The sequence below is a fragment of the Monodelphis domestica genome, chromosome 2 (assembly GCF_027887165.1).
Source record: "Monodelphis domestica isolate mMonDom1 chromosome 2, mMonDom1.pri, whole genome shotgun sequence".
In the NCBI taxonomy this organism is placed as follows: domain Eukaryota; kingdom Metazoa; phylum Chordata; class Mammalia; order Didelphimorphia; family Didelphidae; genus Monodelphis; species Monodelphis domestica.
This window is the reverse complement of record NC_077228.1, coordinates 289154365-289167963: the sequence shown is the minus strand read 5'-3', so window position 1 is coordinate 289167963 and position 13599 is coordinate 289154365. Positions and strand designations below refer to the sequence as shown.

The following is a 13599-nucleotide window of genomic DNA, read 5'->3' as shown; positions in this document are numbered from 1 at the left end:
GCTTCAACTGAGAAAAAGAAGGCAAGAGACGCAATCATAATATCTGAAGTAAAAATAGATCTACTCAAAAGAGATAGGGAAGGTAATTACAGCCTGATAAAAGGCAATATAGACAATGAGGAGATATGAGTACTCAACATGTATGCACCAAATGGCATAGCATCCATATTTCTAAAGGAGAAACTAGTGGAGCTCAAGGATGCAATAGATAGAATAACTGTACTAGTGGGAGACCTGAGCCTTCCTCTATCAGAACTAGATAAATCAAACCAAAAAATAAGTAAGAAAGAGGCAAGAAAAGTAAATGAAATATTAGAAAAATTAGAGTTAGTAGAAATGTGGAGAAAAATAAATAGGAACAAAAAGGAATATACCTTCTTTTCAGCAACACATGGTATATTCACAAAGATTGACCATGTACTAGGGCATAAAAATATTGCAAACAAGTGCAAAAGAGCAGAAATGATAAATGCAAACTTTTCAGATCACAAGGCAATGAAAATAATAATTATTCCTTAGGGCACATGGAGAGGTAAATAAAAAATTAATTGGAAATTAAATAAAAAATTAATTGGAAATTAAAGAATATGATTCTACAAAATCAGTTAGTTACAGAACAAGTCATAGAAATAATTAATAATTTAATTGAAAAAATGACAATGGTGAGACATCCTTTCAAAATCTATGAGATGCAGCCAAGGCAGTACTCAGGGGGAAATTTATATCCTTGAATTAATATATTAACAAATTAGGGAGAACAGAAGTCAATGAATTGGGCATGCAAATGAAAAAAACTAGAAAGTGAACAAATTAAAAATCCTCAAATGAAAACTAGAGATCATAAAAATCAAAGGAGAATTTAATAAAATTGAAAGTCAAAGAACTATTGATTTAATAAATAAGACCAGAAGCTGGTACTTTGAAAAAACAAATAAAATACACAACGTACTGGTCAACCTAATTAAAAAAAGGAAAGAAGAAAACCAAATTGACAGTATCCAAGATGAAAAGGGAGCCGTCACCTCTAATGAAGAGGAAATTAAGGCAATCATCAAAAACTGTTATACCCAATTATATGGCAATAAATTTGGCAATCTAGGCGATATGGATGAATATTTACAAAAAATATAAATTGCATGCATTAACAGAGGAAGAAATAGAATGTCTAAACAACCTCATATCAGAAAAAGAAATTGAACAAGCCATTAAAGAACTCCCTAAGAAAAAATCCCCAGGTCCAGATGGATTCACAAATGAATTCTATCAAACATTCAAAGAACAACTGATCCCAATATTATACAAACTATTTGACAGAATAAGCAAAGAAGGAGTTCTACAAAATTCCTTTTTTTGACACAAGTATGGTACTGATCCCAAAGCCAGTAGGTTAAAAGCAGAGAAAGAAAACTATGGACCGATCTCCTTAATGAACATAGATGCAAAAATCTTAAATAGAATACTAGAAAAAGACTCCAGCAAATGATCACGAGGTATATGACTAGGTGGCATTTATACCAGGAATGCAAGAATGGTTCAAAATTAGGAAAACCATGTACATAATTGACCATATCAATAACCAAACTAACAAAAATCACATGATTTTCTCAATAGATGCAGAAAAAAGCCTTTGACAAAATACAACACCCATTTGTATTGAAAACACTAGAAAGTATAGGAATAGAAGGGCCTTTCCTAAAAATAATAAACAGTATATATCTAAAACCATCAGCAAACATCATCTACAATGGGGGTAAACTAGAAGCCTTCCCAATAAGATCAGGAGTGAAAAAAGGATGCCCATTATTACCTCTATTATTTAACATTGTACTCGAAACACTAGCTCTAGCAATTAGAGAAGAAAAAGAAACTAAAGGCATTAATATAGGCAATGAGGAGATCAAGCTATCACTCTTTGCAGATGATATGATGGTCTACTTAAAGAATCCTCGAGAATTAACTAAAAAGCTAGTGGAAATAATCAACAACTTTAGCAAAGATGCAGGATACAAAATAAACCCACATAAGTCATAAGCATTTCTATATATTTCCAACACATCTCAGCAGCAAGAATTAGAAAGATAAATTCCATTTAAAATCAACCTAGATAATATAAAATACTTAGGAATCTATCTGCAGAGACAAACACAGGAACTATATGAACCCAAATACAAAACACTCTCACAGAATTAAAACTAGACCTAAACAATTAGAAAAACATTGACTGCTCATGGGTAGGACAAGCTAATATAATAAAAATGACAAGCCTACCCAAATTAATTTACTTATTTAGTGCTATAGCCATTGAATTTCCAAAAACCTTTTTTAATGAATTAGAAAAAACCATAACAGCATTCAGTTAGAAAAACAAAAGATCAAGGATATCCAGGGAAATCATGAAAAAAAAATGCAAAGGAAGGAGGACTTACAGTCCCAGATCTCAAACTATACTATAAAGCAGTGGTTATCAAAACAATTTGGTACTGGCTAAGAGACAGAATGGAGGATCAGTGGAATAGACTTGGGGTGAGTGACCTCAGCATGACAGTCTAAGATAAACCCAAAGATCCCAGTTTTTGTGACCAAAACCCACTATTTGATAAAAACTACTGTGAAAATTGGAAGAAAGTATGGGAGAGATTAGATTTGATTCAACATCTTACACCCTACACCAAGATAAGCTCAGAATGGGTGAATGACTTAAATATAAAGAAGGAAGCTATAAGTAAATTAGGTGAACACAGAATAGTATACATGTTAGATCTTTGGGAAAGGAAAGATGCTAGGACCAAGCAAGAGTTAGTGATTACATTAAATGAAAATATTTTTGTACAAACAAAACAAGTGCAACCAAAATTAGAAGGGAAACAACAAATTGGGGAAAAAAATCTTCATAACAAAATCTGCTAGGTGTGAGGTGATACCTCAGAGTTGTTTTCATTTGTATCTCTCTGATTATAAGAGATTTAGAATACTTTTTCATGTGCTTATTAATAATTTTTATTTCTTTATCTGAAAATTGCCTATTCACGTCCCTTACCCATTTATCAATTGGAGAATGGCTTGATTTTTTGTACAACTGATTTATCTCTAATTACTCTAATTTATAAAGAGATAAATCGGTTGTACAAAAAATCACACCTAGCAGATTGCCTAACATAACAGCAAAGGAAAATAATGAATGCTGGAGGGGATGTGGCAAAGTTGGGACATTAATGCATTGCTGGTGGAGTTGTGAATTGATCCAAACATTCTGGAGGGCAATTTGGAGCTATGTCCAAAGGGCACTAAAAGACTGTCTGCCCTTAGATCCAGCCATAGCACTACAGGGTTTATACCCCAATGAAATAATAAGGAAAAAGACCTGTACAAGAGTATTCATAACTGCACTCTTTGTGGTGACAAACAATTGTAAAATGAGGGGATGCCCTCCAATTGGGGAATGGCTGAACAAATTGTGGTATATGTTGGTGATGGAATACTATTGTGCTCAAAGGAATAATAAAGTGGAGGAATTCCATGTGAACTGGAATGACCTCCAGGAATAGATGCAGAGTGAGAGTAGCAGAACCAGGAGAACATTGTACAGAGTCTGATACACTGTGGTACAATTAAGTGTAATGGACTTCTCCATTAGTGTCAGTGCAGTAATCCTGACCAACTCGGAGGGATCTATGAGAAAGAACACGCTCCACATCCAGAGGAAAAACTGTGGGAGTAGAAACATTGAAGAAAAACAACTGCTTGATTACATGGTTCAATGGGGATATGGCTTGGGATGTAGACTCTAAATGATCACTGTAGTGCAAATATCAACAACATGGAAATAGGTTCTGATCAAGCAGACGTGTAAAACCCAGTGGAATTGCATGTGGACTACGGGTAGGAGAGGGAGGAAAAGAATATGATTCTTGAAACCAAGTAATAATGTTCTAAATTGACTAAATAAAATTAAAAAGCCAAAAAAAAATAAAAATAAAAAAATAAACACATGCAATGTGCAAGGTATTCTGCTTTCTCATTATTACTCTTCTAGTTAGGATCTTACAAGAACAATTTCCTCCTTTTTACAGATCAGAGAAGTTAAGTGATTTGCATCTACTACATAACCCAGATCTCTCCTGACTGCAGTATTCCCTTCAGTCTTTCCTATTCAGCTACCTCACTGGATGCTCTCTAAGTGACTAATATCTCTTTCACCAAAAAAGAGCATCTACAATCCTGCATCCAACCTAATAGTCAAAGAAGACTTATTCCAAAGATTAATTTTACAAAAATATTCCCCCATAAAACTCCTTTCCCCACTTCTCATCACAAGAAACCCTTACAATCAAAATAGATTTCTTGAGGCCATTAAATTTTGTTGCTATCAGAGTCCAAGTCTACTTGCCCAGGGTCACATAGCTAGGAAATGGCAGAGGCTAGATTCAAACTCATTTCAAGGACTGGTTCTCAATCCACTGACTCACCTAGCTTTCCTCAATTTTTGTCATCTTTGCCAATTTTCATGATAGAAGGTGAAACCTGGGGATTGTTTTGATTTGCATTTCTCTTATTATTAGTCAGTTGGAGCATTCTTTCAAATAATTTGCTATTCTCTTTATATTCTTTGATTGCTTATCTGTGGGAAGCCTTACTTTTGCTTAGAAACGTGTGTTACAATTATCATAGAAATTTGATCAATAAAGGGTTTTTTTCCCATTTGACCACTTCCCATTTTAGCCTTAGGTATATTAATTTTGTTTGTACAGAATCTTTTCATTTTCATGTAATTAAACTTATCTATTTTATTTTTTGTAATTGCCTCTATCCCTTGTTTGGTTATAAATACATCTCCTAGGGGCAACTGGGTGGCTCAGTGGATTGAGAGCCAAGCCTAGAGACTGGTGGTCCTAGGTTCAAATCTGGATCAGTCAATTCCTAGCTGTGTGACCCTGGACACGTCACTTGACCCCCATTGCCTACCCTTACCATTCTTCTGCCTTGGAACCAATACACAGTATTGATTCCAAGAGGGAAGGGAAGGGTTTAGAAAATAAATAAATAAACAAACAAATAAATGAGTCAGTGAATGAATACATCCCCTACTCATAGCTATGAAAATTTTATTATCTTTTTCTCTTCTAATTTTATGGTACAATCTTAAATATTAAAAGTAATTAATCTAATTAGAATTTAAAATGAAATATATAGTATAAGATGTTCAGCCAAGCATAATTTCTTACAGTTTTTCTAGCATTTAAAAAAAAATCAAACAGGAAGTTTCTTCCTAAATAATTTGTTTTCTGGTGTATTTAATACTAGATTATTCAGTTGTATTGTTTTAGATTCTCATATGTCTGCTTGTTCCTTTGATCTATCTCTCTAATTTTAAGTCAATACCAGATAGTTTAGATGTTTCTTTTATGTTGAGATCTAAAAGTGCCATATGTTAGACTTGAAGTCTCTCTTCCCCTGACCTCTTTTTATTATTTCCCTTGTTTCTAAATCTTTAATTTTTCCACATGAATTTCTTTGAGTTTTGTAGTGTGTCACTTTGATAATTTGATTACTATAACACTAAAACTATAAATTAATATTAATAGTATTATTGTTTTTATTATATTGGTATGGCCCAGCCATGAACACTATTATTGCAGCTTTTAGAAATGGTCTTCATTTCTTTAAAGAGTACTTTGTAATTGAATCTATACAAGTATTTTATGTGCTTTGGTAGCTCATGTCCCAAATATTTTATACATTTTTGGTTATTTAGAATGATAATTCCAATTCTGGTATTGCCTCCTGGATTTTATCATGTATATTATTATTATTTTCTAAAAATTACATTAATTGGAAGAATTATTTTATAGCTTATGATTTTGCTGAACCTATTATCTCAGATTATTTCTTTATTGATTCCCTGATGTTTTCTAAATAAAATCATCGTATCATTAGAACTTAAGGATAGATGAATTTTAATAACAATTTTGTATCCTTTTACATTATGTATGGTGAGCCATGTGAATTACTGAAAATGACTATTTTGTACAAATTCATTACTTCATCCTTCTTAATGGTTGTTTTATTTTTTATTTTTATTTATGTTACCAAGAATCTTGCACATAGCAAACATGTAACAATAATTTGAATTTAATTGAATAGTTCATACTCACTAATATAACATAATATAACATAATATAATATAATAATATAATACAATATAATATAATATAATATAGTATAATACTCTCTCCTAATTGGTTTATGCTTTTCTTTAATAGAAAAAACTTAAAAGACTGCTGAAATATATGTTTTTCCGTGACTACAAATCTAAGATTGTCAAAGGTATAGAGGAAGATGATCTTCTGGAAGGTAATTATATACTAACCTTATGGATGCCTGTACCTACATACTGTATGAGTATATATAGATATATATATATATACACATATGATAAGGGCAATGATGACTGATATCTGTATTACTCATTAATGTTTCAAAGTGTCATATGTACACTATCTAATTTGATATCAGTGCTTATACATTTGTATATATTCTTTATGTATGATAAATATGTGTGTTTGTGTTTGTCTATGTGTGCATATGTATACATATATAGTGGATGTATTTTCTTGATCCAGAAAAAAATGTTTCTTTTTGATACTATACTTTAGGAATCTTCAAAAAACTGACTTAGCAGTTTAACTTTCATATTTTCTGTTTAAGTGACTTCAGAAAAGGAAATACTTTCACTTAGTGTCAGAATTTCATGAAACAAGGAAATTAGTGTTGATTAAAAGGATAATTGATCTCAATATGTGTAATTTTAATGAGACATCTGTGATGAGCAAAAGTGTGTGTGTATAGATATATTTGAAATTCATTTGTATAGACATTTCTTAATTTATTATCAAGTGTTGGGCATATTTTATGAAATAACTATAAAGTAATTTAATTCTGATGTGTGACTGGTATATGCTATTTGGTATATGCTACTTGAAGTTTTAAACAGATATATAAGGCATAATTTTCTTACATTTTACCTTTCTTCCAAGCAACTCAATTATATTTTTAAAAACAACTTAAAATTATGTTAAAATGGAAAATCAAATGGACAGAATTTGGAGACTTACAATCTGAATTTAAATACTGGCTGCATTACTTAATACCAATGGGACTTTGAATTTTGGACTTTTTAGGGAACACTTTTAGATGCAATGTTTAGTTTCACTTGATGTTTTCTTAATATTATTGAACTTCTAATGAAGGAGTAAATGTGTTGTCAAGAATTAATATAAAACATTTTGTACCATCTTAAAAATAATTATTTTAAAGTTTCTTTGCAAAGTCACTTAGCCCTGATTCTGCCCATGACTCCAGATCTAATGTTCCTGCTAGTATACTATGTTTTTCCTCTCTGAGCTTCAGTTTCCTTCTCTGTAAAATAAAGAGATGAGATTCAACTATCTTTAAGGTCTATTCTGTTTAAGCATTCCTCAAGTTTAATCATTTGGAAATATATATGTATGTATATATAATAGATATGTTTTTAATTTTAAACAGTTATAAAAGTCATTTTAATATTATAGACTTAAAGACTAAAGAGACCTTACAGGTCTTCTAGTTGGAGGATCCTGTATTCTGGTTCTTTCACTCCTGTATTCATTTTGTAGCATTATTTTAATATTTGTTGGAGAGGATTTTCATGGTGACTCATACCTGCTCTGTTCTATTCTGTCAGCTTAGCTCTACCCCTGGAAGAGTGTAGATTCTGCATTCTGGAAGGGACCAGGGACTCCAAGGCATTTAGTCCATTCTAATAATATCACAAATGAGGAAATGGGAGAGAAAGGAAGCTGGATTGACTCACACCCCCCTATCCCCCCCATCATGCTGTGATGACTGAGGAGATCTCTAGTATAAAGGCTAGACAGAGATCTTCTGATTCTCAAGTCTTCTCAGTTTTTTGTTGCACCACATTGCCTTTGTTCTGGTTTATTTATTTCAGAATAAGGGCAGAGATTACTTTATACTGTTAGGATTCACTTGGTTAGAGGTTTTCACTTATCAAGCCTCAAATTTTCTATCATTTAAATAATGTTATATAATCAATCTTTCCTTCAAGGGAAGATGTAAGAATTATTAATTAAGTAATGTGTTGTTGCAAATAATCATTATTCAAAATTAAGAAGATTTTAAATAATTCTTCACATTCATCTAAGCTGGCATAATTCCTGAGGAGCTATTTCTTTAATGAGTTAAGTTAGATATCAGTTTGCAAAATTATGTCAAGTCAATTAACTCTTGAAAATGAGTAGATCATCTCAATTTAGGGAGAAGTAATCTTTGATTTGTAAAAATGAAATCTTTAGTAATAAGATCACCTCTTGTTTTTAGTTTTATTATCAAATAATCATATTTTAGAAGGCATATTTTAAAGATTAAAGTAGATTTTATTGATACCTTTTGCCTTAACATCAGTCATTTCTCCTCCCTTCCTATTGAGATTGAACTCTACTTTGTCACTTAAAAAATAAAACCAACTCAAGTCAAAACATCTGTAATTTGACCATGTATTCAGTATAAAGGTGTACTCTTTCACCACCATCTCCCATTAAATAACATATCACGAAAATGATATTTTACTTATAGAATACATATAGTAACTTCCTCCTTTTGATCTTAGGACTCACCTACTTTGATTCTCCCAAACTTTTCTGCTCCAGATGGCTGGAATCTTTTAAGAAAGCAACCCAAGAATCTCCAAGTGACCCTTTTACTAAAATTCCAAGTTACTTCAGCCTCTTCCCTCTCTCTTCAAATGTCCTTCGTCATTCACTTTGGCTACCAGTTATCTCATTATCCTTTGACTTTGAAAATTAGTGTCAGAGTTGATCTCAAACAGATTAATATATTTCTTCCCCAAGAAACTATGCAAGACAGTCTCATTCATTTCAGTAGCACCAATTTGGAGCTCATGATCATTTAAACATGAAGGAGGGTAATGCCAACTGGCACTTCAGTGCTCATTCTTTTAAATATGGAGGATATGAAATATTAAACCAATTTACAGAGTAAAAAGATATGAGAATGTTTTATTTAAAAAGGCTTTTATTTTTATGGTATCCTTTTGCACATTAAAAAAATTAATATGTCAATTAAAAGTCAATTTTACCTGTTCATTAAAACTGAGTATTTGATTTTTCTAATTATCAACATTTTGTTAGCCATTCTTTTGAGTAATAATAAATACTTGGAAATGATAACTGCTTCCTCTCTTCTTCCCTCCCTTCCTTTTCTCTCCATCTCTGTATTTTGCCCCAATCTTATAATGGATCAGCACAGAAACTTTAACCTGCTCTGTTTTGTTTTGTTTTTTAATACAAGCCTCTTGGCTCCTTCTTAAACATTCTGGTGACTCTCTGGTACCCACCACATTAGGGCCAAATTTAGTGCAATTATTTGATTAGCTTTAACTTTGCTACAGGCCAGAACTCTCCAGTTCAAGTAATATACAGACTTAAGTCTCCCAAGTTAAGTTGTGGGAGAGGTATGAGATGGGGAGAACAATAAGCATTTATATATTCTTCATACTTCTAGTTCTATGGTCTTTCTGTTCCCACTAATGTATAGTATCTTTCCTCTTAATTAAACTGATATTCCAGTGAAATATAAGTTTCTTGAGGGTACAGAAGAGTTGTTTTGGGGGGCAGCTGTGTAACTCAGTGAATTGAGAACCAGACCTAGAGATGGGAAGTCCTAGGTTCAAATCCAGCCTCAGACACTTCCCAGCTATGTGACCCTGAGCAAGTCACTTAAACCCCATTGCTTAGACCTTACCACTCTTTTGTCTTGGAACCAATACACAGTATTGATTCTAAGATGGAAGGTAAGGGTTTTAATAAAAATTTAAAAAAACCAAATAGTTATTTTATGCCCTATGACAGTGTTTTCTGCACAACAGACATTTAATAAATGATTTTAATTGAATTGAATTGTTTAGAACTAGTAAAATAAAATGTATTTGGAGTCTCTTCCAATTTTTTACATGTTCTTCATCCCCATTTAAATAATTTAGATGTAAAAAGTTTCCCCTTGCTTCAGGTTTTTTAAATCTCCCTTTTAATTCTCCCAGGAATTTCCCTTCACAATTTTTAAAGATCCTTTCTCTTCTAGAAAGAGTCATTGTAAACTACAGATAACTACAGAAAGTAGAGATAGATCCATTGAAGATATATTGATTCTTCTCTGAATCCACCATATTAAGCTGGTTATTTTTTCTAATTGTTGTACTTGTAAATTTTGCTAGACAATGATGAGATATTAAATATATACCAACTGTCCTCTGTTTTCAGGTATTTAAGGTGAAGGTTGTCTATTTGTTATCTTTTAATTACAGAATAATGAAACCTTAGGACTGAAAGGAACCTTAAAGATTATAGAGTTCAGTACCATTCATTAAATCCCATCTTACTCATTGGTTTATAAAATATTAATAGGACAACACACAGAAGTGATATGAGTCATTCTTTATGATAAATGCATCCTGGAGTGATGCCATTGGAAAAACTAAAAAAGATTAGAAATGCAGGATTTTCTTTTTCTTAATATGTGTTACTTCTCTTGACTTTGAGTCATATCTTGAGTGATATCTTGTTTTTGCCTTTTTAAAAAAATGAATGAATCTGGTAAAAGCCAGTTTTGAACACCAGATAAAACAGGTCTCACATGTATCAGCCATGGGAAGAAATGTTTAAAATTTATTCAGATGAATGAATTTATTCCAGATTCCAGTGGCATCAGACATGTACTCAGATTGAAAAGATAAATCCACCAAACTTAGTATAAGGAAAAACAAGGGATAGAATCCTGCTCCAGACACTTACTAACTTTGTAATCACTGGGGCAATTCACTTAGCTTCTCAGTCTCACTTTTCTCTTTGACAAAATGAGAATCTTACTTGTAATATCCCAAACTCATGGTTGTTGTGAGAGCACTTTATTATCATTAAGATGCTTTGATACATGTCACCTATGATTTTTTTTAACTCACACAGGATTTGAGTTGGAAAGGCTTCTTTAGAGATCCTCTCCCCTTATCTTATAGATTTTGAAGGGTTTTTTTTTTCATTCTGGATACTTTGTAAGCAAAAGACAATCTATTTATGAGTATTAATATTATCTTACATATCCAGGTTTAGTATCATAATGAATTTTAAATTTTATCTCTTTTCATGCTTTTGCTACATTCACTTGATTTCTACCTATATTGCTGCTTTCCAGAACTGCAAAAAAGGGTTAAGAAATAGAAAAATTCAAATGATAGTTTCACCAATTTCCTTAGCTGTGAGACATAAAGTGGGCTTCAATTTCCGCATCTATAAAATTAATGGTATTGGTGTAGGGAGTGAATGGGACACAACTCTCTAGAGTCTCTTTTAGTTCTGCATCCTTGATCCAGGGATCCTGACCCTTAAAACCAGTGAAATGTGATAGGACCATTTATACTACCCAACAGATCAGAACTGAAGATAGACAGGGCTACATTTTTCATTACCACCCCATTTATGTAGATTTTTCTTATAGACAGGCTCATGGGGAGCTTTACTAATAAAGTCTTTTCTATAAGTAAGAATTGGGCTTTATGTTTGGACAAAATAATAGCAAAAACATGAAGCAAAGTGTCAGATTTATACAATTAAATATTTTTCATATCCCTTTAAGGTAAGTAGGTAGTAGGTCATATTATCACCATTTTATAGATGAAAACCCAATATGCAAAACTATTTTTCCAAAGAGTATAAACAAAGAATAGAAGTAATAGACAAAGCCAGTGCTCTTGATTTCTGTTCACTGATTTAGGAGAAAGCCAAGTGTATTTTTATATGTAAAATGATTGTAATTCAATTCCAAAGAGATTCTGTACAGATTCAGCATGGAATAATTGATATTGCTTTTCAGAATTACTGACAAAATTATTTTTATTTCTTTTTCTTATCTGTATGAAGATAAATTCAGCAGCAGTAGCAATGTCAACAAAAGGCAAAAAGTAGCTCAGGACTTCCTCCACTCTATCGATCAGACAGGAGAACTCTTGGCGATGTTTGAAGATGATGAGATCGATGATGTTAAGCAAGAGAGAATGGAGGTACACTATTTTGTCTTGTCTTTTCTCCTTATATCCAGCCTATTATGTTACATGTGTTGATGGGCCTAATGTTTTGCTAGAAATTGATTATTTCCATTGATTTCTCTGTTTTGCTCTCTTCTTTTTCTCCTAACCCCTGTTCTTCTTTCTTCTTACTCTCCTTTTCACTTATTTCTTTCATCATCTTTGTATTAAGTCAGTAATTTTCCATGTGTCATGCTGAAATGAAAGTAATGATCTTCCTTTACGTATCTTCTTTAAGATGAAGAATTATATCCAAGAGAATTATAAAATGCATTCTATTGACATATGACCTATCTTCCTTTCTTATGTACATCTGAGGAATATAGCTAGTTTTAATTAGCAGAATATTTGTGTTTACTCTTGACAGATAGCTAGAGAAATAGATAAATGCATATATCTTTCCTTTTCTATATATAGAAACTTCTGCTCCCCATATAACCATTTATATATATATATATATATATATATATATATATATATATATATGTTCCTATAGCATGTTTGGAGAATATATTTACCGAGTTAAATGTATGTGCACATACAGACTTAAGGAACCAAGAATGTTTTTCTGTGATACTTCTACTTTGCTTATATATTATTTTTTAGATTGCATCAAAAAAGTCTTCCTTTTTCCTCTTCCCTCCAATTATATTTTTTTCCCTTTATAATATGAATGGCCACAGACTAGCCTTCTCTCATTTGTTATTTTCTTCTGCTATTCTTCCTACTCCTCAATCCTCTTCTTTATTTAAAGCATCCCTCTATCATTTTCTTCTATAATCTGCCTATCTCACTCTCTGCCCTTTCCTGTTTCACTCTTTTTTTCTTACTTTTTCTATAAGTCATTCTTTCACATTTTCCTAAATGAAAAGAAATAACATTTTTCTCTTGCTTTAATCATTGAAAATATCTTCTACTGGTCTTGAAGAACAGGTTTCTTTTCAAATTTGTCCATTTTTCCACTTAAAAACTTATATTATGTAAAAGCTAATATTTCATAAAATATTAGAACTGGCAAGGTCTTAGAGAATCCATTTCCCTCCCTCATCCCATTTTGTTAATGATAATGGAGACTTAGAAAGGTAAAATTATTTGCCTGTGGTAATACAGTAAGTAAATGGTGTACCAAGAGTTCTGGTTTCCATCCCTTTCCTAGAAGAAGAACTGAATCTCATCATTGTGAATAGCATACTTTCAGTCTATTAATGACCATTTTTTAAATACACATCTACAATTTTAACCTTACAATTAAAACAAAGATAAATTTGAGCACTTTAGGTATGGGCATATATCATTAAAAAAGATGTTTGGGTTTGAAATTAGGCAATCATCTTTATATTATTATTAATATTACTATTTTATTGTTATTATTATTATAGACTCCAGAGCATTTATACTTTGCATATTGCTATACTTTCAAGTTAATGATAGCTATTTGTTAACAGTAA

General features: G+C 31.8%; 1 protein-coding gene across 10 annotated transcripts in view; it reads left to right on the top strand.

Annotated features, from left to right (window-relative positions):
• Window positions 1-13599, top strand: part of SUPT3H (SPT3 homolog, SAGA and STAGA complex component) — a 668918-nt gene that overhangs the window by 474649 nt on the left and 180670 nt on the right. For all 10 annotated transcript variants that reach the window (XM_056818332.1, XM_056818334.1, XM_007484000.3 and 7 more), the window contains 2 exons: window positions 6261-6351; window positions 11988-12127. In XM_056818332.1, the coding sequence (XP_056674310.1) occupies window positions 6261-6351; window positions 11988-12127 (231 nt within the window). The remainder of the gene's footprint in view (window positions 1-6260; window positions 6352-11987; window positions 12128-13599) is intronic.